Source organism: Felis catus, chromosome D1 (genome assembly GCF_018350175.1).
Source record: "Felis catus isolate Fca126 chromosome D1, F.catus_Fca126_mat1.0, whole genome shotgun sequence".
NCBI classification, from domain to species: domain Eukaryota; kingdom Metazoa; phylum Chordata; class Mammalia; order Carnivora; family Felidae; genus Felis; species Felis catus.
The window spans coordinates 56,773,350-56,798,219 of NC_058377.1; the positions used below are offsets into that span (position 1 = coordinate 56,773,350).

At 55.1% G+C, this 24,870-nt stretch overlaps 1 protein-coding gene across 10 annotated transcripts in view; it reads left to right on the forward strand.

Moving 5' to 3' along the window:
• GDPD5 (glycerophosphodiester phosphodiesterase domain containing 5) overlaps positions 1–24,870 on the forward strand; it is an 87,071-nt gene that overhangs the window by 51,785 nt on the left and 10,416 nt on the right. For 8 of the 10 annotated variants that reach the window (XM_045038714.1, XM_019811796.2, XM_045038716.1 and 5 more), the window contains 7 exons: positions 8,256–8,359; positions 11,452–11,545; positions 12,197–12,256; positions 19,068–19,166; positions 19,455–19,548; positions 19,893–20,038; positions 23,869–23,951. In XM_045038714.1, coding sequence (XP_044894649.1) covers positions 8,256–8,359; positions 11,452–11,545; positions 12,197–12,256; positions 19,068–19,166; positions 19,455–19,548; positions 19,893–20,038; positions 23,869–23,951 — 680 coding nt within the window. Of the gene's footprint in view, positions 1–4,541; positions 5,494–8,255; positions 8,360–9,521; positions 9,604–11,451; positions 11,546–12,196; positions 12,257–19,067; positions 19,167–19,454; positions 19,549–19,892; positions 20,039–23,868; positions 23,952–24,870 lie in introns of those variants that run through there. The other 2 variants (XM_019811803.3, XM_019811804.3) reach the window with 2 other exon arrangements.

A 24,870-nucleotide genomic window follows, 5' to 3' on the forward strand; every position in this document is an offset into this window, starting at 1 on the left:
AAACCAAAATAAATTCCAGATGGATTAAAATGTATTTTTTTTCTATCTTTAAATTCCTTTTCTCTATTGAGGAAGTACACATTTGTTGAGAAAATTCAAACAACTTGGAAAGATGTAAAGTAGATGGAATTCTAATCTTAACGCTTGAGAGAAATGGCTTTCCAACCTCTATCCGTGCACGTATATATACATCCGTGAGGAGCGGTAGACAGATGAATATAGAGAGCTGGGTGGATTACAGGTTTGAATGTCAACCACAAAGCCAAGAAATTACCACTATAAAATATGAATCAAATATATACTCTTGGGCTACCTGTCTTAAACATGGTTCCAAAGGCAAAAACCTATAAAGGAAAAGAAGGGTAGATTAGACTACATGAAAATTTAAATTTTTATGCAGAAAGCATAATAAACCAAATTAAAGTAAAACGATGAAATAAGAAAAAATACACAATAGGAGTGCCTGGATGGCTCAGTTGGTTAAGCATCTGACTTCAGCTCATGATCTCACGGCTCATGAGTTTGAGCCCCACATCAGGCTCTGTGCTGACAGTGTGGACCCTGCTTTGGATCCTCTGTCTCCCTCTTTCTCTGCCCACGCCTCCCGCCACCCCACCCACTGCCGCCTGAAAAAAAAAAAAAGACATTGAAAAAAAGAAAAAGGGGTGCCTGGGTGGCTCAGCCACCAGGCTGAGCCAGCTTCAGTTCAGGTCATGATCTCACAGTTCATTAGTTCGAGCCTTGTGTCAGGCTCTGTGCTGACAGCTCAGAGCCTGGAGCCTGCTTCGGATTCTGTGTCTCTCTGCCCCTCCCCCGCTCATGCTCTGTCTGTCTTCTTTCTCTCTCTCAAAAATAAGTAAATATTAAAAAATTAAAAAAAGAAAAAATATACAGCACATATGAAGGTTAATACTCCTACATAGAGCTTTTATATGCCCATAGCAAAGGAAGCCAGTTCTCCCAAACAAAAGCTGCTGAGCTCTGTGCCTTTATACCTTCTGCTCTCTCCCTCTGCCCCAGTCCGGGCTCCCTAACCTGTCATCCCAGCAGGCCCATTCCTTCCAGCTTTGCTGCATGCATCCCCTCCTCCGGGAAGCCCTCCAGACCATCTCTCCTCCCATAACTGGCCGTAGGATGGGAATTGCCTGCTGGCTTCTCAGTCACCTGTGGGGGTTGCTCAGAGGGGAATCCAGGCCTCATTCATCTCCCTGTGCAGGGCACAGCACATGTATCTAGGATGACTGGAAGAGAGAGGTGGCAAGGGTGTGGAGGGGAGGTGCTGGGATTTGCTTTGGTATGGGGTGTGAGGTAGGGGTATAATTTTTTACCAATAGATGTCCCCACTCCATCTGTCGAATTCTGTATCCTTTCTGTACTAATTTACTATCTATTAATCTTGTGTCCTTGCTTCCAGGCTCTTCCCCTTCTTTCGGTCTGTTTCTCCATCTCTGAATTGGATCTGTAGAGGATGAGGCAAGATGATCTCTGAACTCTTGTCTAAGTCTGAAATTCCAGGGTTCCTGGCCTGGCACTGCCTATGACTCACTGTGTGACCTTGGGCCAGGCCTGGCCCCTCTGAGCCAATTTCCTCCTTGGTCAGACAAGGACAATTACATGTGTTGCTCACTGTTGCTCTGGGACAGTTGGAGATGCTGAAGGCACCCAGACCTGGGTGTGAATTCTGGCTCCACTATTATATTTGCCCTTTGTGGCCTTGGGCAAGCCACTTCCCCTGGCTGACCTCTGCTTTCCTCCAACTATACCACCTGCTTTGCAGAGCTGCGGGGAGGATGAGAGGAGTTGGAGCATCTGGAGGACTCCTAGGGGCACCTCGCCCCAACTCTGTGAAGAGCCCACGCAGGGCTCTGTCCTCCACAGCCAGCCATGTGGGGCTGGGAGGGGGCACGGGACAGGTGCTATGCCAGGGTCTCCTTCCTTCATCTGTGCCAGCTCCTAGGACAGCAGCCTCCAGAGCTGGCCTGCCCTCTGCGTCCCACCAACGGTGACACCCACCCTGGGCTGGGAGCAGGTGAGCTGCTGGCTGTCCTCAGCAGCCGGAAGAAATTGGGTGTAGGGCAGGGGGCGGGGGGGAACGTCTTGATCACTGTCTTCGCATAATTAAAGGGCTGTCAGATGCGAAACGATAATTATAGGAACCATCGTGGATTTGGCGACTTACAGCTTACATCTATATCTGGCAGCCCTCCCGTGAGGTAGAGGTGATGTCACCCCCGTGAATGGAGGAGGAAGCTGAGGCTTGGTCCTGAGCGGCCCATGGCATGTGGCTACTGGGGAGGAGGGCTGAGAATTAAGATCCAACTCTTGTTTACACCCCCCGCAGTGCCCTGGTCCCGTGACCCCCAGAATTTCTTGCCCTTTTACTGGACTTGTTGTGTGTAGAATCCGAGAACCAGCTTCAGGGTGGCGGCCGAGGATGTCAGTGGCGCCTGAGGGAGGGATGGCGGGACTCACTGTAGGTCCTGCTGGTCTCTGCAGCATGCCGACCTGCTGGCCCCATTTTACAGAGCAGGAAGCTGGTGCCCGAGAGGATAAATAAATGTCTCCCCCAAGGTCACCCATTTAGTAGGAGGCGGCCAGTCTTGGGTTCAAAGCCAGTGTTGCTGGGCTCCCAAAGGCAGCCTGCCTCTATCCAGCTGCTGTCTTAGAAGGAAGAGGCAGGCAGCACCAGAGGGAGAGCACCCGTCCCTGCAGCTAAGGAGCCGAAGCAGGGTGGGCTCCTCCCCTGGGGGCTGCAGAGGCAGGGACTGGCGGGGAACAGGAGTCTAGCGAAACAGCGCTGTCCCCTCCATCCTGTGAATCTGAAGTCTGTGGCCGTGTCAAGGACGGATGGCTCCTGCTGCCTATGCGGAATTCAGGCTCCGGGGTCCGTTTGGGGGTCCAGGGCAGGGTCCCCAGGAGGGGAAGCGGTGTCTGCGTGCATCCTGGCCTGGGGCGGAGGTGTGGGGTGGGCCGGGCCCCCAGGCGAGTGGTACAACACACTGTCACAGCCGGGCCTGTGCGGGCGTTTCCTGTGGAGGGCTGGCTTTGTGCGGCAGCCAGGCTTGGCGACTGTGCGAGCCCCCACTGCTCATAAGCTCTTTCAGCACGTTTTTCTCTGAATGCAGAAGGCTCTGGGGTGGGCGGGACGGAGACGAAGAGGGACCGGAGACGACTCCACGATCATCAGGAGGCGGTGAGGAGGAGCGGTGGCATCTGGGAAATTGGCACAGTGTCGCCTGGCGTGGGATGGAGGGACCCGTCTTCTGGAGGGTGGGGACAAGAACGGGAGGAGATGAGGCAGGGGGTGCGGGGCTGAATGCCCTGGCCTCTGGGGCTGGGTCTCCCCGCCTCTCCATCACCCCCAGCTCCCGGCACAGGGATGGAGCGGCCCCCGCAGCTCGCGGCCGGGCCTGTGCCCCTCTCCCCAGCTGCTCTCAGCCTCTCCCTGTGCCTGCTGCTGCCCAGCCAGCTCAGGAGCTCCCTGACCCTTGTCCCGCTCAGGTGGCTACAAGGCTCTGAACGGAAGGAGGCTGGGTATCACAGGAGCTCCTCCTGGTCCCTCAGCCAGAGGATATGTCTGGGTTGGATGATGGCCCCGTCCACTGGGGACCTGAAGCCTCCCCGCGTCACAGTCAGGTTCACGCCTTCACACCATGTCTGAGCATCACCTTGCGCTCTGCAGGATGTGAGCCCAGGGTACGCGGACGTATCTCAGCCATCCCTGCCCTGAAGGAGTCCACAGCCCAGGGAACCGTCCCTTATTATGTGCCTACTGTATGCCACTTGATATATATCACCTCATTTAATAGCAATCCTCCAAGGTAGGGGGTTATTCTCCCTGTTTTACAGGCGAGAAAACTGAGGCTCGGAGGAGTTAACTTGCCCAAGAGGCAGAGGCCGGTCCATCTGCCTCCTGAGCCCAGGTTATTTTCATCTCCACATTTCAGAATGTGATTGAGGGTCAAATTGGCGGGCACCACGACTCTGTGCAGAAGTACTCAGGGAAAGGAGGTCTTCAAGGCCTGGAGGGATGCGGGTGTTTCCTGAAGGAGAAGGAGGTTTGGCCTGGGGTAGAGCCCCGAGAGAGAGGAGCGAGAATCGCAGGGGGCCAGGCTGGGCCTGGGACTACCATCCTGGGTCCCAGATGGCAAGGGTGGGTTTTGGGGAGAACTGCGCAGGGCTGGCTCTCATGGGGGCCTCTGTCAGGATACCGAGTTCAATCCCACATCTGTCATCCCCCACTTGGTGACCTCGGGTATGTCCCTCAACCTCTGACTCCCCTCTACGCATCCATACTGAGCCTTTGTGCAAATGAGCAAAAGTCTCCCCTTCTCCAGGACTCATGCCCAGCATGTACTGGAAACCAATCATGACAAATATGTGTACTGATGGTAACCATGACGTGAGTGCCACTTCTTAGTGATGAGGTCCACAGCTCACTCAGCTGAATGTGCTGGCCCTTCTCTGAGGCTTGGGGGTTTTCCTCATTTGCTCTCGGATGGAGATAAAACCCCACAAAGAGAGAGTCCCAGGCCCTGGGCAGACTGAGAGGTGATGGAGGGCTGGTGGGTCCACCGCCCCTCCCAGCTGGCAGTGACCTCAGCGCCCGCACCGCCTGGGAGCAGGCCCAGGCCTTTCTCCTGTAGTGGCCCTGACAAGGACCCTTAATGCCATTTGCAGCCTCTTTGTTGATGGAGCCACTTCCTCTGCCAGTTCCTGGCCTGTCCCTCCCCTTTCTTCCAGCCCCCGCCATCCAGGTTTTTCCTCTGATTGTTCTTACAGTGACCTGCCGCTTCCCTGCTGGGGTCGAGTCTCTTCATCCCCGTCTACAGGCTCCCTGTGGCCATGGGGCCACCAGCTTCTAGCTCCCAGGATTTTCATCTCCAGGTGGCCCCCGACCCCAGCTCGTGCCAGTTCTGATAGTGGGGTTCCTCATTCCTTAATGCCACGGCCTTGCCCCCGTATCTGCTGTGCCCTCAGTGTCTCATCCACCTGCCGGCTCTAATCTTATCTGGTGTCCAGGGCTGGGGCAGGGGAGCCCCTCATTCTCACCCAGTCTTTCCTGCCCCACCCTCAGGATCTGGTCAAGTGGGGACAGTGGCCCTTAGTGCACAGGGCCCGTCTGCTGTGGGTCCCCGAAGGCCTGTGGTATTCCCAGCAAACCTGTCAGAATTGCCCCTCGGTTATGCATCATAACTCACCGTAGGACATCCCCCAGCACGTGTAGCAGCTTTTCTAACCTGCCACTGTCCCTACAGCTAGCCCCCTGGTCCCACCAGCTATTGAATTCCAGGCTGCTTGCCTGGGACAGGACCCATTATAGGCTGAGGCTCACCCCTCACCCAGGCCCCTCTCAGAACCCTGTCTAGTGGCCAGACAGGGTTGTCAGCTTGCCCCTGCCGAAGTGGAGGGATCTCTGTGGACAGATGACCATACACTGCTGCCAGCCGAGGGTCCGCAGAAGACCACGGGCCCCTCTGCGGGGGCGGGATGGTAAGCCCCCGGTGAAATGTCTCCTGGGTGGGCATCTTCGTGGCAGAGTAAGAGAAAGGGTCTTTTCTCACCGATCATTATCAAATTCTTCTTAAGTTCCCACCCCACGCCGGGGAATAGGACGATCATCTAGATATCGAAGGTGCTTACAGTATAACAGAGGTAACTGACATATAAAGACAGTTCTAGAACTGCAGGGTCTATGCTGGAACAGACATGGGGTCAGGGCTATGGAAGCTCTGTGGACAGGAGATTGACCTGATGGGAGAGGGAAGGCCTCAGGGAGGAGGAGGGCCGCCCCGTGAACCAGAGAGGGGTTGCCTTCTAAATGGAGGGTGTGGCTTGTGCAGAGGTACGGGGCTTGAAGAAGCCTGTTGAGGGTCCGTGGGCAGTTCAGAGCGTGGCCTGTAAAGTGCCTGTGTGAGGGCAGAGGTGAGGGCTGAAGCCAGCAATATTCTCAGGCTGGGGCATGACATGACCAGAGAAGGATCAGGCTTCGAGGACCTATGTTTAAGCTGGCCTGGAAGCAGCCAGCTATGCTCTGCAGGAAGTAGGGGCGAATGAATTCTTACTTGTGACCAAATGAGAATTGGAGGCAGCAAGAGGGACTCGGAGAAAGCCGAGACCCGGGCGATGCTAGGCCAGCCGGGCTGGGGTTGCTGGCTCAGACGGGGCACCCCCCAGCCCTCAGCCCCGAGGCTGAGCTACAGCCCTTCTCTGCTCCCCCAGACAGTCCCAGCCATTCTTGGGTTCCAGTGCTCCAGAAAGGCACATGGCTCACCCTGCTCCTATCTGGGGTCTCTCCATTCCTGAGCCAGGCTGCACCTCACGGGCCCAGGGCTGGGGCTCGTGCCATTCCCTGTCCAGGTGGGACAGACACGGGTGGTCCGGTCTCTAAGAAACCACCCACCGCCAGCTGCTGGAAAGATGGTTTCACCTCCGCCTCTCTGCTTACGTACAAAGCGGGGCTAAGCAAGGCTGCCTGGCTCTGTACCTGACAGCGAGCGGAGGAGGCTGCTTTCACTGTCACCCAAGCTCAGACCCTCCTGCCCAGGGCTAGGCACGGAGTGGGTGCTCAGTGTGGACCTTCGTCGGGGTTTGAGGGCCTGTCCTGCGTGCTGGGCGTGGCAGAGCATGCCTGAAGCCCTGCTACTAGAGCACGGACCGCTTGCCAGCCCTGGCTCCGAGCACTTGGCTTGTATTATCTCATTTAATGCTCACGTCAACCCCGTGGTGGAAGTACTAGTATGGTCCTCACGTCGCACGGGAATACACTGAGGCACAGAAGGGTTATGTCAGCTTGTGATGCCTGAGGCTAAATGGCTTGTAAGCTCCAGACACTGTGTGCATAGCCGCTCCACTGTGGTGTCTTCTTGATGGCACAGGATGGAGGTGTCCCGGGCAGTGAGTGAACTTTCTCTCCTCTTGTACTTGGCGTCCCTGCCTGCAGTCATAAATGCTAAGGGAGTGTCCTTGCAGAACCTGCAGTCGCTTGCGAGACACAGTCACGTGAGCCGATCACGGTGCACAGGGCGTGAGTTTAAAGTTGGGGGCACTGAGGCTGTGGCAGCAGCGTGGGCTGGGCGGCAGAGGTGAAGTCCAGGAAGACTTCACAGAGGAGGGGACATTTGAGCTGACTTGAAAGGTGAATGGGAATGTGAGACAAATAAACCAGGAGGGATGGCTCTTCCGGGGTGAGGGAATTGGTTGGGGAAGGGGATGAAGGCAGAGAGGTGGAGAGAACACCCCCAGAGGGGCTCCCCTGCTTGGCTACGCAGTGAGGAGCCATCAAGAGGCTACGCTGAGGTTTGAGCCATGGCTCTGGGCTGGAAGGATCAAAGAAGCCTAAGGGAGCTGCAGGGAGCCCGCAAGCCTTCTGGGCAACGGTCAGGCAAGAGATACCCAGGCTGCCCAAGCCCTGCAACCCCTCAAGGTGGGGGTGGTCTTTGTTCTCTTCTATGCTGACTTCCCCTCAAACGCCGTTTGTTCGTTCTGATGATCTCAGCGGTTTCCCAGAGAGCAGGATGTTCCCAGCTTGCTGTACTTCTGAGATAAGGCGACAGACGAAAGCAGGGATAAACCTGAGGGCCCAGCCGGAAGTGCCTGCGGACCTCTCTGGAAGCAGCAGTGTCGGGGGCCCCCACCCCCCTCCCTGCAGGAGACAGAGGGGCTACGTGGCCCAGCCCCGAGGGGCCGGTGCCTGGTACGGGTGGCAGAAGGCTACACTTCGAGGCCAGAGACTGGGACACTGGTCTTTAATGCTCCACTCACTTGCTGTGTGACTAGGACAAGTCGCTTCACCTCTCCGGGCCTCAGTGTATTTATCAGTAGCATGGGGCAGGTGTGGGAAAGAATACCTACACTGTAGGTGTGTGCGAGAAGGGAAGGAGGTAAGCGATGTGGCCTCACAGACTGCAGATGACCATGCCGGTAAAAAGGCTTAGGGCAGACACGGCCTTTGCTCCTGGGAGCCATCGCCAGTATGGGGAGAACGGTGCACACTGGAAAGGCCTCAGCCCAAGGGGGTGGATCCCTGACCCCGCTCCCAGCTCCCTACCATTTTGTGACTTTGAGCTCTGTGGTGTTGGGCGGGTGGCTTCCCCCTCTGAGCCTCAGGTCCCCACCAGTATGAAGAGGCCAGTAATCCCTGCCTGGCAGGTTTGGCTATAAAGTGAGAGCAGGAAGAACATTCTAGATGGGAGGTGGCCCCAGGATCCAGCCCCTGACCTCACCTGACCCCTTTCCCCGCTCTGTTCTTCCAGTGGGAACGCCTCTGGTTCCTGCTCCTCACCTTCACCTTTGGCCTCACACTCACCTGGCTCTACTTCTGGTGGGAAGTCCACAATGACTACGATGAATTCAACTGGTGAGTGGGTGTGGGGTAAGCAGGGGACATGGGGGCCTGGGCCCCGGGCTGGAACTGCGGGGCTTGGGTTGGAGCCTCTCTCCCAGGCTGGCCCTCAGGGCTCTCCGTGTGGCTTTTGGGGAGCAGGGTCCTCTGGAAAGAACAAAGGCTGGGCAGGAGCTGAGACCAGCCGGGAGGAACAGGGAACTCCTTCCTGGTGCTGCTCTCATGGAAAACAGGAACATAAGATGGGCAGGGCTCAGCCAGGGCCCGGGGCCCCTGAACCTCTTTGTAGGCAAGAACCCCAAGGCCCAGAAAGACCAGGGCCTCAGCAGAGGAGGTGATCCCAGACCGCAGGCCTCCTCAGTCCCTGAGCAGGACTTTGGGCAGTGCCGGCAGATGCTATGGTTCTGGGACAGTTCAGGGTCCTTTATGGGCACCAGCCTCGGGTCCAAGGGCAGGGCTGTGTGAGGCTGGGACCTGGGTACGCAAGGGTACCTGTTTCTTCTTCACCTGCCTCCGTTGCCTGCCTTTGCCAGACAGTGAAAGGCATGGGATCGGGGTAAGTTCCCTGGGTTCTAATGGAGACTCCTCCATTGACAAGTGTAGAAACTGAGGCCCAAGATCACATAGCCGCTTAGGAGCAGAGTTGGGGCTTGGAAGCCAGGCCTCCTCACTCCCTATCCAGTGCTGTCTTTTCCTTCTGGTTAGAAGTTCAGCTCAATTCAGTGTGACCATGAGCACACTAAGGTGAGCCTCTCAGGCTCGGTTTCCTCTCCCATAAAATGGGATAATTCCAATCTCATCAGGTCTTTCTGAGGATGAAACGAGATGATGGCCATGGGAGGGCTTAGAGCTCCATGTCACCCTCAGGGCTGCTTCCCAGGAGACCGGATCTCCAGCTGGAAGGTGGCCATGATGTTAGAATTGGGGATTTCTAGGACTCTGGGCTTCTGACGGGCTGTGGTTCTTCTAGGCTTCTGGGATGAGCCTAAGACTCCGTTAATGGAGTCTGGGCGTCCACTCCCCTCTGCATGGCACAAGGCTGTGCCTCTGTTATTAATGAGCACAATAAAGGATGTGCTGCTGTCCCCCTACAGCCCAGCAAGATGAGCTTGAGTCCCAGAGGTGCCCTCTGGCCTTTATTAAATGCCATAAATCAATTATTCATCCTCACAGGTATCCAAAGCGCCGGCACTGTTGTGCGTAAATGGGAACATTCCCTGCTGGCCCTCCACTGCAGTCATTGGACACTTCTGCTGAAGGTCTGCTGCCTGGGAGATCCTCAGGTCCCCCCACATCGTGTACAGATGGGGAAACTAACCTGCCCAGAGAGGGCAGGACTCACCCACAACCACAAAACCACTTAGTGCCAAAACATATATTGAGGACAGTCTGAGGAGACTGCAGTTCAGAGAGGTTAAGTAGACTTTTCACAGTCACACAGCGAGGTGCAGGCAGATGTAGGACAGGGACTTGAGCATGGCTGACTGTATCACGCTGTCCAAGAACTACCTCAGTCTGCCCAGAGAGTGAGCGTCCTGTCACTGGGCAGCTCACGCAGAGGATGGGTGCCTACCCTGCTGGGGAGTCTGCAGGGGGAAGGCCTGCCTGCGACTTAGGGATGGCCTGAAGGCCTGTAGCTCCATCAGCCTGTCACTGTCACCTCGGCTTCTTGGAGTCAGTGCTGGGGTTCGGGAGACCCTGGCCCCGCCCTCCTAGTCCCGACGGCCTCTGGGGATAGTTCACGCAGCGAGGGGTGGCGAGCGAGAAGCAGGTGGTCAGGGCTGGCCCACCCAGGGAGGGGCCACGTGGGCTGTTGCTGTCCAGGAGGGCTCGCTGCCAAAAGTGGGAGACGAGTGGAACTAAAACATCTTTCAGGACCAGTTCCTAAGAAGCGAGTCCCGCCCTTCTTTGGGCCTCAGTTTCTCCACCTGTAGGAGGGTGCATTCAGTGATCTTCTAAGCAGTAGATTTCTCCCTGCTATCTGAAGGTGAGGGCCAGGGTGCCCCATAGTGTCCTAGTGTCCCTTCCCATCACCCCTGCCCATGCCCGAGATGGCAGTAGGCCTGAAACTGCCTGGTGCCGGCTCAGAGTCTCTGACCACCTTGAGTAAATTGCTGCCTTCTCTGAGCCTCAGTTTCCTCAGTTGTACAGGGAGGATGTGGATGGCTCAGTCTGTCTGGAGAGCAACTAAGCAGTATCTATCAGGAGCCTTAAAAAGTCCATTCCCTTTGGCCCTATAGTTCTATTTGTAGGAGTCTATCCTAAGAAAATAATTAATAATACAGAAAGCTATGTGCAACATTTTCTTTTTTGTGTTAATTTATAAGAGTGAATAATCAGAAACTGTTTTCATCAGTAGGAAGTTGGCTACGTATGGTACATTAATTCAACAGACCACAGGGCTGTCAAAAAATCAAATTTCTTCAGGATTTTTACTGGCCTCAGTAAATTCTTGTGTTAATAACAAGAAGAGAATTGATTACTTATCACGTGCCTTGCCTCACTTCATCCTCAGGAAACCCTGTGAAGGGCACTTTGTTATCTCCATCCTGTAGATGAGAAAACTAAGGCTAAGATAAGTCAGGTATTATGTCGTATCAACCCTAAGGCCCCAAATTTTCACACTCTAGCATCGACATTGAGACCCATGTCACAATCGATGGCATCTTAGAATCGGGGAAGCCTGTCACCTCCACAGGGTCCTGCAAGCCAGTGAGAGGCAGAGTGGGGATCTGAACCCAGTGCACCTCCCTCCAAAGCCCAAACGGAGCATATGCTAGACGTGACAGGGTCCTGGCTTTGCTGCTTTACAAATATATAAGCCTGGCAGGGAAACCCAGCAGAAGAAAGGTCTGCAAAGTCTCGGCAGCGGTTACTTCTGGGCAGTAGAATTATGGGGAGCTGTTTTCTTTATGCTTCTTGGCATGCCTGGGTGTCCCCTGTGAGCCCTGGACAGGCCTGACCGGTGAGCACGGGAACCGTGACATCATTACTGACTGGTCCAAGGCCTGGTCACTGAGCCTGGCTGTGTGAGAGCTGACAGCCCGCTGTCCCAAGGGAACCTCCTGGTTCCCTGGTGCAGGTCTGACCCCTTCTCCTCCCGGCAGGTACCTCTACAACCGCATGGGCTACTGGAGTGACTGGTCTGTGCCCATCCTCATGACCACAGCTGCTGCCTTCACCTACATCGCGGGCCTCCTGGTACGTGGGGCGTCTCAGAGGGCAGGTGGCCCTGCTCCCAGGGGGTGGGAGACTTGGCTTACCTGGGCCGATGGAGGACCACCCTGGCCTAAAAGGGGAAGCTGGCTTTTCCCGGGTCCTCCTAGCCTGCTGCCCCTCTGGGGCTCGGCTTCCTCCAAGGTGGGAGGTCATCTTTTGCCCCATCCTGGAATGTTTTCCTCCTGACCCAGTGACGAGGGCCGTCTTGCTGTTAGGGTCCACTGCAGACTGTCTCTTCCAGAAACTTCTGCCTTGGTTCTTGCTACCAATTCTCTACTCCCTCAGACTCAGGTCGATCCCCATGCTAGACTGGGAGCTCCCTGGGGACTAGGCTCAAGTCTGCTTCAGAATCCTGGGGCCCTGAACTCTCAAAACATTAACTGGGCAGCCCAAGCGCCCAGTGACCTGTGGAGGGAGAAACTGTAGAGCAGGAGGAGCCTAGCGGCCTAGAAAAACCGGGGAGGAGGCCAGGCTTAGGCCGGGCTGGGCACTCCCATCGCCTACGGGGAGGGTTTGTTGACTGCTCTGACCAAGGTCCAGAGCAGCAGTGGGCAGAAGGGTGTCTGGGGAGCTGGCAGAAACCTTTGGGTCACACACGGTGCCCGACCGTCACCTCGTGGGCCCCCTCTTCAGGTCCTGGCACTATGTCACATCGCCGTGGGGCAGCAGATGAACCTACACTGGCTGCACAAGGTAAGGGCTGCCTCCCTGGGGGGTGGGGGAGGGGCAGGGAGGCCGCGGCCCCGGAGGAAGAGCTCGGACACGCCATCCTTCCTCTGCGTCATGACGACGGCCGTTCCAGTGGCTAAGGGAGTGCTCACCATACACCTGGCACTGTTCTCATCGTCTAGCCTATATTAACTCATTTAACCCTCACCGGTAGCCCTGTGCGGTAGGTACTAATATCTTCCCATTTTGCAGTTGGGCAAACCGAGGTACGAAGAGGGTAGAGAACTTGCCCAGGGTCTCCCACTTAGTAAGAATCTAGCTCTGTAGCTGCTGCTTGCCCAACGCAGGTCACGGCCCTGGCCCCCTCTCCTCTTCATCGGTGAGCTCACTGTAAACCTGGTGATGTTATTCCCAACTCAAAGCCCTTCCCACCGCTCTCCCCCTTGCTCCCGGGGCGATCCCAGCTCCCCCACTACAGCCCTGTATGACTTGGGTCCTGCTGGCTCCCTCCCAACTGCTGGCTTGGGACAGCCACCCTCGGCTTCTGCTGCAGGAGACATCCCAGGCCCTGCCAGCATGGCTACCTCTCCTCTCCTCTCCCTCTTCCCTCTTCCCTCTTGCCCTCCCTCTCTCTCTCCTTTGGACTCCTTCCTTAGTTTGCTTCCCCCACCTACAGGCTGCTCAGATTCCCCCAGCCCTGGCAGGCTCCCTTGCCATAGTCCTGAGCCTCTGTGCTGTCCATTTCTGCCTCGCTCCCCCACCCTGGCCCACCCCAGTCTGGGAGCTCCTTGCAGGCCAGATCGGCTTTGCCCATCTCTGTGTCCCCAGTGCCCCACTCAGGGCTGGGCCCAAAGTGGGGAGGCTCCACACATTCTGAGCCTCAGCGCTCTGAGCATTTATTGCATGCATGGTGCTGAATGTATGTGGCCCACGCTTGCCCCTTCTCGAGACCCCAGTGGGCATGGGGTGGTACAAAGCCAATCAGGAGAGCCCCTCCTTCCTGGGATGCCTGGGCCTTGGCGGGAGGCTGGGCACCTCTTTCTCCCCCAGAGCCTGGCTCGGAGTGAGCATGCCGTTTAGGAAGGGACAGAAATGTCCAGAAGTAACCATGAGCCCATGAGATGGGTGAGGAGTGACAGGGGCAGGGGCTCACTTCCTGCTAGAAGGGGGACAGGGCATATCCAGCTGGGCTGTGTGGAGTGGCAGGTGCCAGTGGGCATCCAGGGGCCTCCAAGGTCAGGTGCTGGGGGAGTCAGATCCCGGGGACTGAAGTCTGAGAGGAGTGAAGACCAGCCAGCAGCCCTCCCTGCTTCTTCCTGCTTGTCACTGTATCCTGAGGTGTCCTCTGGGCTTCTGAAGTCCCCTCTTGAAGCACTTTCTTCTCTCTGCTGGGCAGCCGACTTGAAAGAGCTGCACCAGCTGGCACCCCGGGTGGGGCTGGCACCCACCGTGGTTACCTCCTTGGGCTCGTGCCTGGTTCTCAGCAGGCCAGGTCACACTTGCTTGATCCTAGTGGAGAGGCCTCCGGAGGCACTCAGCCAGCCGGGGTTGCAGACCAGTACCCGGGGCTGGGAGGACCCGAGCCCTTCATCTGCACCAGTGCCAGCTCCTGGGTGCCAGTCCTGCCTTCCTCTCCTCTCTGTCCCCTCCCGGGAGGTCTCAGCATGAGGAGGGTCTTTCCAGGCAGAGCTGATCCACAGCTGGAGCCACGGCATCTGGAGCGAGGGAGTTCCCGGGGGCCCGGAGTATTCAAGTAGGGGCTAGAGTTCTACTATTCTGCTTCTAGGACTCTAAAGAATCCTTATTCTTTTTTGTTTTAACCAATTTTTGACCATCTATATGGACGTGGTTCAAAATTAAAAAGGTACTAAAAAGTAGGCAATGTTAATCTCCCTCCTATCCTTCCAGCGATATTTTAAGTACCTGCAAATACACATCTGGTTTTCTTCGTTTCCTTCTTCTCTGAACACAAGTACCGGCCTGCTACCTCTGCGCCCTGACAAAATTGGAGCTCTTTGCCCTTCGGTGCATTGAGAACATTCCCATCGCGTCCATCCCTTGCTCCTGCCCCGCCGTCTCATCCCTGGTTCCCGAGGCTGGTGGGCCCGCCCGATGTCCCAGTGCCCGCGGCACAATGCGGCAGCGCCCCGGGCGGGGAGGTGCGAGGTAAAGAGCACCCACTTTCACTGGCTCCTGCCAAACTGCCTCCTTGCCACGGCCCACCAACCCATGCCTCTGTGCTTAGAGAGCACGCTCGCCATCAAGTGTTCACAGATTTCTTGACTTCGGCCAACGTGATGGGTGAGGATGAGCCTCGGTGTAGCTTTAATCCGCATTTCCCTTGTGATGACTTAGACTCAGCATCTTCCCCAAGCTTGAGTCATTTGCGTTTCCTTTTTCATAAACTGGCTCTTCGTCTCTTTTGCCCTTTTTGCTGCGGGATGCGCTTTTTGCGTAGTAGTTTGTAAGAGCTCTTTTCTAGATTCAGAAAATTAGCCCTTTGGCCAGTGAACTGCAGACGATTCTTCCTAATTCATCTTTCGATTGGGCTTGTGTTTTTGCCAGAGGAATTTTTTTATTTTTCCGGATGTGAATCTGTCATCTCTTTCATGTCTCCTGGATTTTGTGTCCGACTTAGGAAAGTCTTTCCCTAGGGACAGCTGGGTGGCTCGGTCGGTTAAGCGTCTGACTCTTTTTTTTTTTAATTTTTTTTTCAACATTTATTTATTTTTGGGACAGAGAGAGACAGAGCATGAACGGGGGAGGGGCAGAGAGAGAGGGAGACACAGAATCGGAAACAGGCTCCAGGCTCCGAGCCGTCAGCCCAGAGCCCGACGCGGGGCTCGAACTCACGGACCGCGAGATCGTGACCTGGCTGAAGTTGGACACTTAACCGACTGCGCCACCCAGGCGCCCCGCGTCTGACTCTTGATTTCAGTTCAGGTCATGATCTCTCTCTCTCTCTGTGAGATCTCTGAGATCTCTTTCTCTCTGAGAGCCCTGCATCGGACTCTGCACTCACAGTGCAGAAACTGCTTGAGATTCTCTGTCTCTCTCTCTCTCTCTCCTCTGTCTGCCCATCTCCCTCTGTCTCTCTCTCTCCCCTGCCCTCTCAAAATTAAATAAACTTAAAAAAAAAAAAGAAAGAAAAGTCTTTCCCACTCCAAGATGATAAAAAAATGTCTCTGTTGGTATCATTTGGTGATTATAGGTTTCTGGGTTCCTAATTTTTTTTTTTAACATTTATTTGTTTTATCTTTTTGGAAGTTTATTTGGGAGGATAGTGTGATCTTTGTTCTTTTTTAGATGGCTTCCCAGGTCTCTACTCTCTGTTCAGTAATCCATTCTCCCCCTCTAATTTGAGATGCCACTTTTATAGTAGACTAGTTTTTTTTTTTTTTTTTTGAATGTATTTAGATCTGTTCCTGGTTGTTGTTGTTGTTCTTTATTTACTTTCACTTACCTCTCTGGTCTCATGCCTATATAATACTGCTTTAAGAACTATAATTTTAGATTATGTTTTAATCATGATCTTTATTTTGAGAGTCTCTGGTTCCCTGGGGTCATGGGTAAGGGTGGGCTGCAGAACAGAGGGGCCCAGGACAATGCGGGGGGGGGGCCCACTTGGGACAGGCAGGGTAGCGTGAGCAGATCTGGGTGTCTACTTGGGGACCTTCCCCATCCACCCTAGTCCTCCCAAAGGTCCTGTTTCCTGGAAACAGGAGACAAGTCCAGAGGCCCAGAAGATGAGAAGTGTGGGGCTTTCCAGTAAACAGGAGGTTGTTTCCCCGAGATGTCCCCTTCCTGCCCCACCCACCCACAACGCCAGAATCCACCCAGACACCACTGCTGTGAGGGGCTCTCACCACAGCCCCCACCTCCCCAGGCTGCCCCCACCAGTCCCGGCACTGATCACACCCCACGGCCCCCGTCTGCGACCTTGCCTGACTCCCCTGCCAGTGGCGGCAGTCCCCAGCCCAGGGCCTGCGTGGAGGATGTGTCTGCCGGTGACCCAACCTGAGGCCCAGGGAAGAGGACTGGCCACCACAGTCGTGCGGCAGTACTGACTGAGCTGGGGCAGGGCCTGTGCGTCTGTCCCCCCCCAACCCCCCCCCGGCCCCATTGGCACCTCTGTGTACCATCTGACCACGTTCCCTTCATCAACGCTCCCCATGAATTCAGACTCCCTCCAAACGACCGGCACAGGCTCCCCAGTTCTTCCCAGCCGTCTGGCCTCTCCCCCTCCAGCTGCAGCGTATGTAGGAAGGCACATCCACGCCAGGCCCCACTCATCACGATAGCCGATGGCCGTAGCCATCCTGTAGTGGGCGCTTACTCTGTGTGTCAGACACTTTCCACAGTGTTTCAGTCACTGCTGGTAATCATCTTGGTCATTGGATATTATGCCCACGTTTTCAAATCACACCACTAACATTTGGTAAGCATTTACTATTTGGGTACCAACCCTGTGCTTAGCACGCCATTGCTCTCTCTCCCTCATCCCCAAACCCCTGGCTGGTGGGCACTCATCCCCCCCCCCCCCCCATTGCACCGCCCAGGAAACATGCTTCCGGAGGTTAGCCTCTCCCATTAGGCCGAGGGGCTGGGATCTGACTGAAGGATATGGCTCGTGCAGCCCCGAGCCCTGGCCTGTCACCTGCCATCATTTGGACCATAGAACCCAGATTCCAGCCACCCCCAGGAGGCCGACCTGCTGCCCCCTCTGCCAGGCTGGCTTCCAGCTCCTCCTGGACGCCAGCATGCAGGCGAGGCTCGCTGCACGGAGGTGCCTCCTGTGTCCTCAGTCCCTTCCACTGTCCCCTCAAGCCACCATCCCACCTGCACAGAAGACCAAAGACCGCTTTCAGAGGAGGACAGTGGGCCATCTATGGGCCTTCTGGGTGGGCTTTATCCTTTCCGGTCCGATATGAGGAACGATGGTTCCCAGCGTTGCTGGGGATCAGTGCTGGTAATGTGTCTTAAGGACACAGCGTGGGGTGCGGGGGGTCCCACAGACACTGAACACTGCGGTAATGCTGCCAAGCATAATGGTTGCCACGACAGCAGCTGCAAAGCTCAGAATAAAAATTTTAATTGCATTAGGATTGTGGGAAATCAGTTTTATTGCAAGTATTTCCCCTAGCAGTTAAATGCAGTAAGACTGTCAGGAACAACCCTTCAGAGACATTTGCTGTGCCCGGGACCTGTCTGCAGGGGGCAGCAGGGGGCAGGGAGCCTGTGTGTTGAGGAGGATTCTCGGGGACCCTCAGGACACTCCTTGGCCTCCCTCTACTGCAGCGTGACTTCCCAGAAAGAGCATGACCTCTGGGACAGACCATGGAGTTTGCTTCAGTATCTGCCCCCTCAGAGCTACGTGGCAAGCCGGCCCTTATGCTGAGCTGTTTCCCTATGAGTGATATCAAGGTGATGATGACCTCACCTGGGACCTTACAAGAGTAAACGTGAGGAAAACAGGATGTCCCTGCCCCAGGCACACAGGCCCTCCCTCCTCTGTGTCCCTGCGTTTCTCCCCTTCTCGTGCCCCGTCCCCCCCGCCCCAGGCCAGTACGTTACAGTCCATAAAGGCCCCTACCCATCTCCGCCTTATTACCGTTTCTTATTGGAACATTCGTTTCGGGCTGATGGGCCAAATGACAAAGCTCCAAAGGGAAACTTAATCCCAGGCCAGAATGAATCTCCTCTGCCTGGCAGGGAGGGAAGATGGAGCAGCCAGTGTCTGCCCTCACCATCCTATCTTGTTCAGTTCCGTTTGGGAGGGCTCTCACAACACAGCCGCCTCCGCCTCCGGGAAAGGCACAGCAGGAAGGGAAGGGGGGCAGTGGGGAAACAGCTTGCAGCGGCAGTAGGAAGTCAGTGAAGGCAGGGGACGGTGGCCTTGACTTGGCCCGTTATGGGGAGGGGCGTGGGGGCTTTGGGGTAGAGATGTGACCTGAGCCTTAAGTTGCCAGGCTTGGCGGTGAGCGGAAGGTGGCTGGAATGAGCGCCGAGCAGGGGGGTAGAGGGTGGGGCTGGGGGCTGAGTAGCCAGAAACCAGGCTTCAGGCTCCACTTAGTCTGGGGAGCATCTTGTGCTGCGTGAGAGGTTTCAGATCCCAACTGTCCCCAAAGCTCTCTGTCCCTTGAAGCTTCCATCTCGTCTGCCCTCCAACGTGTGCTCCTTGTTTCCTCTAGGAGTCAGCTGAGAGGGCAGCCCCCCGTAAACACAGTAGAAGCTGGAAGCTCAGAGGCAGGAGCGGGGAGCCCCGGCTGTGGGGCCAGTGGGCCAGAGCTCTGCCTCACTTCCGCCCGCTCCAGCCTGAGGGGGTATCGGCTCCTGTAGGGGACCCGGCTCCCCAGCCTCCTGCCCCTGCGGCCTAGATAAGTCACCCTTCACCTCAAGGGCTGCTGGCAGGGCTAAGTGAGGCCTTTGACATGACTGGCTGGGCCCACGAGAGGCCCCCACCGGCCAAGAGTCTTCCCTCCTCACACCCTCAGTGGGGCTGAACCTTGGGCTGCGCCTACGCCTCCCCCCGGCTTCCTCCCACCGTCTCTCCTCCTCAGCCTCCCTTCTGTTCTCTGGAGGTCCCCCGGCCTCCTCCTGCCTCTGTCTCTCACGGTCATTTCTGGCTAGCCATCTCCGGCTTTCTCCGTTGTGCCTGGCTCTCTTCTGCTTCCCCCCTTCCCTGCTTTGTTGGTCTCTCTCACACTCTCTGTTTCTCCCCGTGCCTCTTCCGCAGTCTCTGCTTCCCTGCCCCTCTCTCGGACACACTGGGGATGCTCGGGCTGTCCAGACACACCTGCTCTGACCTCCTGTCTGGTGACTCTTCCCCTTCCAGATGGGGCTGGTGGTCATCCTGGTGTCCACGGTGGTGGCCATGTCGGCCGTGGCCCAGCTGTGGGAGGACGAGTGGGAGGTGCTGCTGATCTCCCTGCAGGTGAGGGGGTGAGGGAGGGCTGGGCAGCCACTTCCCCAGGACCTTCAACACAAGGCAGTGCCTTTTCATCACTCACATCTCTCCAGACAAAGGCCCAGAGGGGGCAGGGAGGGGTCTAGATCACAGAGCAAGTCAGAGCAGGGAGGGTGCTACACCTTGGGGTTTCTGCAGAGATAAGAGTTGCCCACCCCATGGACACAGATAGGCTGGCTGTCAGGGTGTTGGTGACCAGAGGGTCTAGGCATGGCTGGGAGCTCATGGTTCCTCTTGCCCCTTCCCGCACACAAGGGCACAGCGCCATTCCTGCATGTGGGGGCCCTGGCTGCCATCACCGCGCTCTCCTGGATTGTGGCAGGACAGTTCGCCCGTGCAGAGCGGTCCTGTAAGTATGACTGCCTCCCAAGTACCAAAACCAGCTTGTCCTGTCCCCGCCTGGACATCTCTCAGCATGGAGGTCCTGGTTCGGAGTGGCCCACAGGGTCCACTGAGGGTCGCAGCCTCGGTCAGCCTTGCACGTTTCCTCCTCTGTGTGTCTGTGTGTGTTAGAAGTCCAGCTCACCTTCCTAGTCAGATGGGGGCTGGCCATGGTGTAGGGTCCCCTCAAAGCATTGGGTAGAGGGAAGAGGGGCCCCCACCCCAACCCCAGCCTGCTCAGGATTCACGGGTGGGCCCTGTGAAAAGCCAAACAGCTCACCAGGTAGCCTGACTCACGGCCGATGTCTGCAGCCTCCCAGGTGGCCATTCTCTGTATCTTCTTTGCCATGGTATTTGCCTTCTACCTGGCCCCTCTCACCATCTCATCTCCCTGCATCATGGAGAAAAAGGACCTGGGCCCCAAGCCTGCCCTCATTGGCCACCGTGGGGCTCCTATGGTGAGTACCACCTGAGGGTCCTAACAGAGCAGAGAGGGGGGTGGGCAGGAGACAGGCCAAGACCTATCTCCTTGTAGGGAAGATATGTGTAATATGGTAATATCAGGAATCTTTAGCTCTTTTGGGGGGCATATGGGAAGGGTTGGTGAAAAAGCTGGGGAGCTCAGATGGGACTGAATCCTGAGGAGTCCTGAAGGCATCTCGCTAAAAAGATTTAAGATTTTATCCTGAGGGCCCTGGAAAGATACAGGCAGGCTAGGTTGTGGGTTGGGAAGGCCCAGGAGAGAGGGGGAGCTGGGTGTGGGGAGGACAGCCAGTCCCCGGGTTGCAGGAGAACTCTCTGGGCTGTGGGGTGCAGAAGGGAACAGGTACAACTCAGAGCCCACTGCTAGAGGGAAGGTACTTGAAGAGGGTTGAATTAGAGACAGAAGGGAGTCAAAGTCAGAGCCCTGTGACCCAGCAGTAGTTTAGAGGGTGGCTCCAGAGCCATGCTTCCTCAGCCCTTTGGCAGCTGTGGGAGCCTGGACCAATCCACGTCTGCTCTGTGCCGGTTTCCTCATCTTGTGTCTTGGGATAACAAGAGTGCCTGCACGGTGGGCCATGTGAAGTACCCAGCTATGAGCCTAGCACACAGAGAGTGAGAGAGAGATATTCCTGGCTTCTGGGGCAGGCTGTCTCCCTTCTCTGGACCAGGGGGTTCTCCTGCACCAACACCTTGATTTTGTGGTTCTTAACAGAGGCAGTACCTATTATCACCACCAGGAGGCGCTTGGGGCCTGCGTGAGAGTTTCTTTCTTTTTTTTTTTTTTTTTTGCAGTGATTGAGAGTTCCATGTATCATTGAATTTCAGGGCAGTCAAGGCAGCCTCACAAAGTAACTTTTAAAAGGAGGTGTTAAGTCTGGTGGGGCTGTGAATCACCCTTAGGTTTTTCCCCACTTCCTGTGTTGAGTGTTACTGTGCCCGTTTTGTAGGTAAGATTCAGATACCTGTGCCTGAACCAGCCCCTGGTACCCTCCCAACACACCCTTCGCTGGTCCCAGTACCTCCAGGAGGCAAACAGCTGGAAAGACCATGGCTCTGGAGCCAGAGGGATCTGGATTTGGGGTCCAGTTTTGTCCCATATTGCCTGTGTGTCTCGGGGGGTCACCAGTCCCCTCTGAGCCTCATGCTGCTGACCATCGTGAGGATAATTTAGAAGCATAGCCTTTGCAGGTGGGCAGGGCCCAAGGTTACAGCACCTCTTCCATCCATGACCCAGATTACCCACCCACCTGCTCTGGAGGCCAGGGGACAAGTAGGTGTGCCGAGGGGGGTGGGCACTCAGCCAAGGGGAAGGAACCAGGTGGCCCCAGCATGGATCATTTTTTTAGTAGGAAAAAGTAACATTCACAAAAGTGGCAAGAATTGTATAAGGAATCATACAATGAAGAATAATATAAGGAATCCAAGACCACCTTCAATATTTATCAATGTTCTTGCCATCCTTTGTTTCATCTGTCTCCCTACTTTTTCTTTTCTGATGTAAAATTTTAAAACAAATCCCAAACATCCTATCATTTTGCCCATATATACTTCATATATATGTATCTCTAATACATAAGGACTTTTTTCTTTTAAACATAGCCAAAACTACAATGCTGCTGTCACACCCAACAAAATAATAATTCTTTAATATTATCTAATACTGAATCCATGTTCAGTTTTCCTTTGTTGTCTCAAAAATACCTTTTTACAGTTGTTAAAAATCAGGATCCACACGGAGAACACGTAGTGCATCTGGTTGACATGTCTTCCAAGTATCTCTTAGTATAGAACAGTCCCCCTCCCTTTTTCCCATATGCTGTTTATTTGTCAAAGAAACGGAGTCATTTGTCCTGTAGAATTTCCCACATTGTGCATCTGGCTGATTGCATCCTCTTGGTGGTTTTTGAGGGGCTAGCACGAGTGTCTGACACGGCTCCGTGTGTCACTGTGCATGCACATGTATCGGTGTCTACACCTGCGTGTATCATTGGGTCTGGATCCACACATCTGTGTGTGATAAGCCCAAGTGCACATTGCTGTCTTGGTGTGTCTGTGTGCCCTTGGGTGTATGGTTCCTCTGTGGGTGCAGCTGGATGTGTGTATGTGTGTGTTCTTTAATATTTGGACAGACTAACTCCAAAGTCGGGACTTTTAACCACAGTGGCCTGCCCACCTGAGTTTGTGACAGCCACCCCTCACATACACACTCGAGAAAAGAACCCCACTTGGGCTCAGGCATGAGACAGGTAGGGATTAAGAATTCACCCTGAAATCCCACGTGTTTCTAAGAGCCCTCCTGGAGTCCCAAGGCTGGCCAAGAAGGGCTAGGTTTCCATGCCTCCCTCTCCCGGAGGCGAGCACCTATCCCCGGGAGACCTGACTAAAAAGCCTCTGGAGAAGAGACTCTGCTCTTCCCAGTCACTTCCTCTGTTCCCCAAGGGTCTTTGTAGACCCCGCTGTGCTCCTTTGTGTTCTTCGCACAGTCAACCTTCTGCAGCCTCAGCCCCCAGAAGAGCAATGGCACCTCTTGTGAGAGGCCTGGCCGCAGGACATTTAGAGGTGAGCTGGGCAGGAACTCCACCGAGTCCATGCCTGTCTCTAGATGCCTCTGTGGCCTTGTTCTGCCTCTCGGTGGGGCCACACACAGCCCACCTGACTGGGAGAAGGTAGCCACGTCCCCCAGAGCTGCTCTGCCCCAAGAAAAGTGGAAGAAAGGAACTCAGTTATAGAGACTGCTGATGCCCTTATTTCATCTGTGAGCTTGATAACACTAGCCTATTTTATAGCTAAAGAAACCAAGGTGCAGAAGGTGAGCGACTGGGAAGTCGAATTGCTCCTTCTCAGTCCCCACAGCCCTTGCCGTGCCAGGCTGCCTCCCAGGGGAGGGTGATGTGTTACATGTTGGAGCAGCATGGCCAGAGGGAGAGAAGATGGGCATGTGTCTTGTGGGAAGTGAGATCAGTCGCGGGAACCCCTTCCACCCCATTCCTTCACTGCCAGGAGTCCTCACTCCCCTCCCTGTTCCAGCCCGCACTGCGCTGGGTCCTAGCCCACTCCTTGATATGGTGGTGACCCCCAGTGGCAACAAAGGGTATGACAGGGTCTTCAGGCAAGACAGAACTAGGGAGGGAGACTTCAAACTCCAACTCTCCCAACTGGAAAGACCCTCAGAGAACAGTGAATATATACCCCAAGGGGAGAATGGGGAAACTGAGGTTCATAGGAGAAAGAGATGCACCAGCGGTTACAAAGTTACTTTATGGCAGGGCCAGGGCTAGAACCAGATCTTCTGATGTGTATGCTATAGGATTAATAGTCATTTATTAAGCATTTATTGTACGTCAGGCAGCATGGTTGGGGGCTTTGAATCCATGTAACAGCCTGGGGGATGGCCTTGTCATGGCTGGAAACGGTGCCATCCTGTGTCCCCTCCCCTCCCCTCTCCCTCTGGGATCTCCACCCAGACTCCGGATATAATTGGGAGGAAACATGGCTTGCACCCCAGCCCAAGACTGTAACGAGACAGAGGACTGTATAAAAACCCTCACACCCCCATATATACATCAACACTAACCACCTTGCCTCCTCCCCACCCCACCCCCAAAAAAACCTGTGAGGCAGGCATGATTTCACAGATGAAGAGACCGAGCCTCTGAGAAGCTGCATGGGTGTCCAGGGTCCCACAGCTACTACTTGGAGGAGTTGGAATTAGAACCAGACTTACTCCAGCCTCCCAATGTGGAAGGTTCTAGATTGGCTGGGGAGGTGTACATCAGCTAAATCTCAGCTCTCCCTTCCTGCCCAGCTGGCCCCAGAGCACACACTGATGTCCTTCCGGAAGGCCCTGGAGCAGAAGCTGTATGGGCTACAGGCTGATGTCACCATCAGGTAGGTGTGGGGGTCAAGAGGACCACAAGGCCTCTCATCCCTGCTGCATCCGGGACCCTGCTGGAGAAACCTCGGGTCCCAGAGCCTCAGAGATGGGGCTTGGGGCTTGGATGATCCGCCACAGGGCTGACACCCTGTTTGTGCCTAATGCCAGGATATAAAATAGGGAAATAAACACATGCTCTTGGTTCAAGCAGGGGTGAGTGTTTGGGACCTGGAGTCCTGCCACAGATCTACTTGAAGGAAAGACTAGATCTGTGTGGCTCAGCAAGATGGCTCAAACACCAATGGGTGGAATGAGCACACTGCAGAGTGATACATTCACTGTGATGTCAATTATATTTAGAAGACGCAGAAAATGATTTGTACGTTTTCAATGTGTAGATTTTAAAAGTATGTCTTAACATGAAAGGTCAAGAAGAACTCATACCAATTTCACAACAGATTATCTCTGAGAGGGGAAGGAGGCGGGGCTGCCATGCTTAGCTACACAGGTTGTGTAGTGAACAAGATACCACATACGTGAGGGGCTAAGCATAGATATCATTGTTAGATAACCCACTGGTCCCAGTGTAGATACCACAGAATTGTGTGTGTATCGAAACTTTCTAGCAGACGGAGGTAAAATGCCTTGAGGCAGGGGGGCACAGGTGCTTTTTACTATTTCACACTATGACATCATATGTGGTATCAGCAGCCCCAAACGGGTAGACTAGGATGGTGGGAAGGGGGAATTTGTCAAAGGGGCCTGCATTTGTACTGTTCTAGTATGGCATCACATGGCCCGGGTTCTAAGTAAGGTTATACCATTTACTGGCTAATGGGTCTTGAGCTAGGTACTTCCCTCTCAGCCTCAGTTTCCCCATTATCAAACGAGGCAGCACTATCTGCTAGGGCTGCTGAAAAAATAGACCCAGCC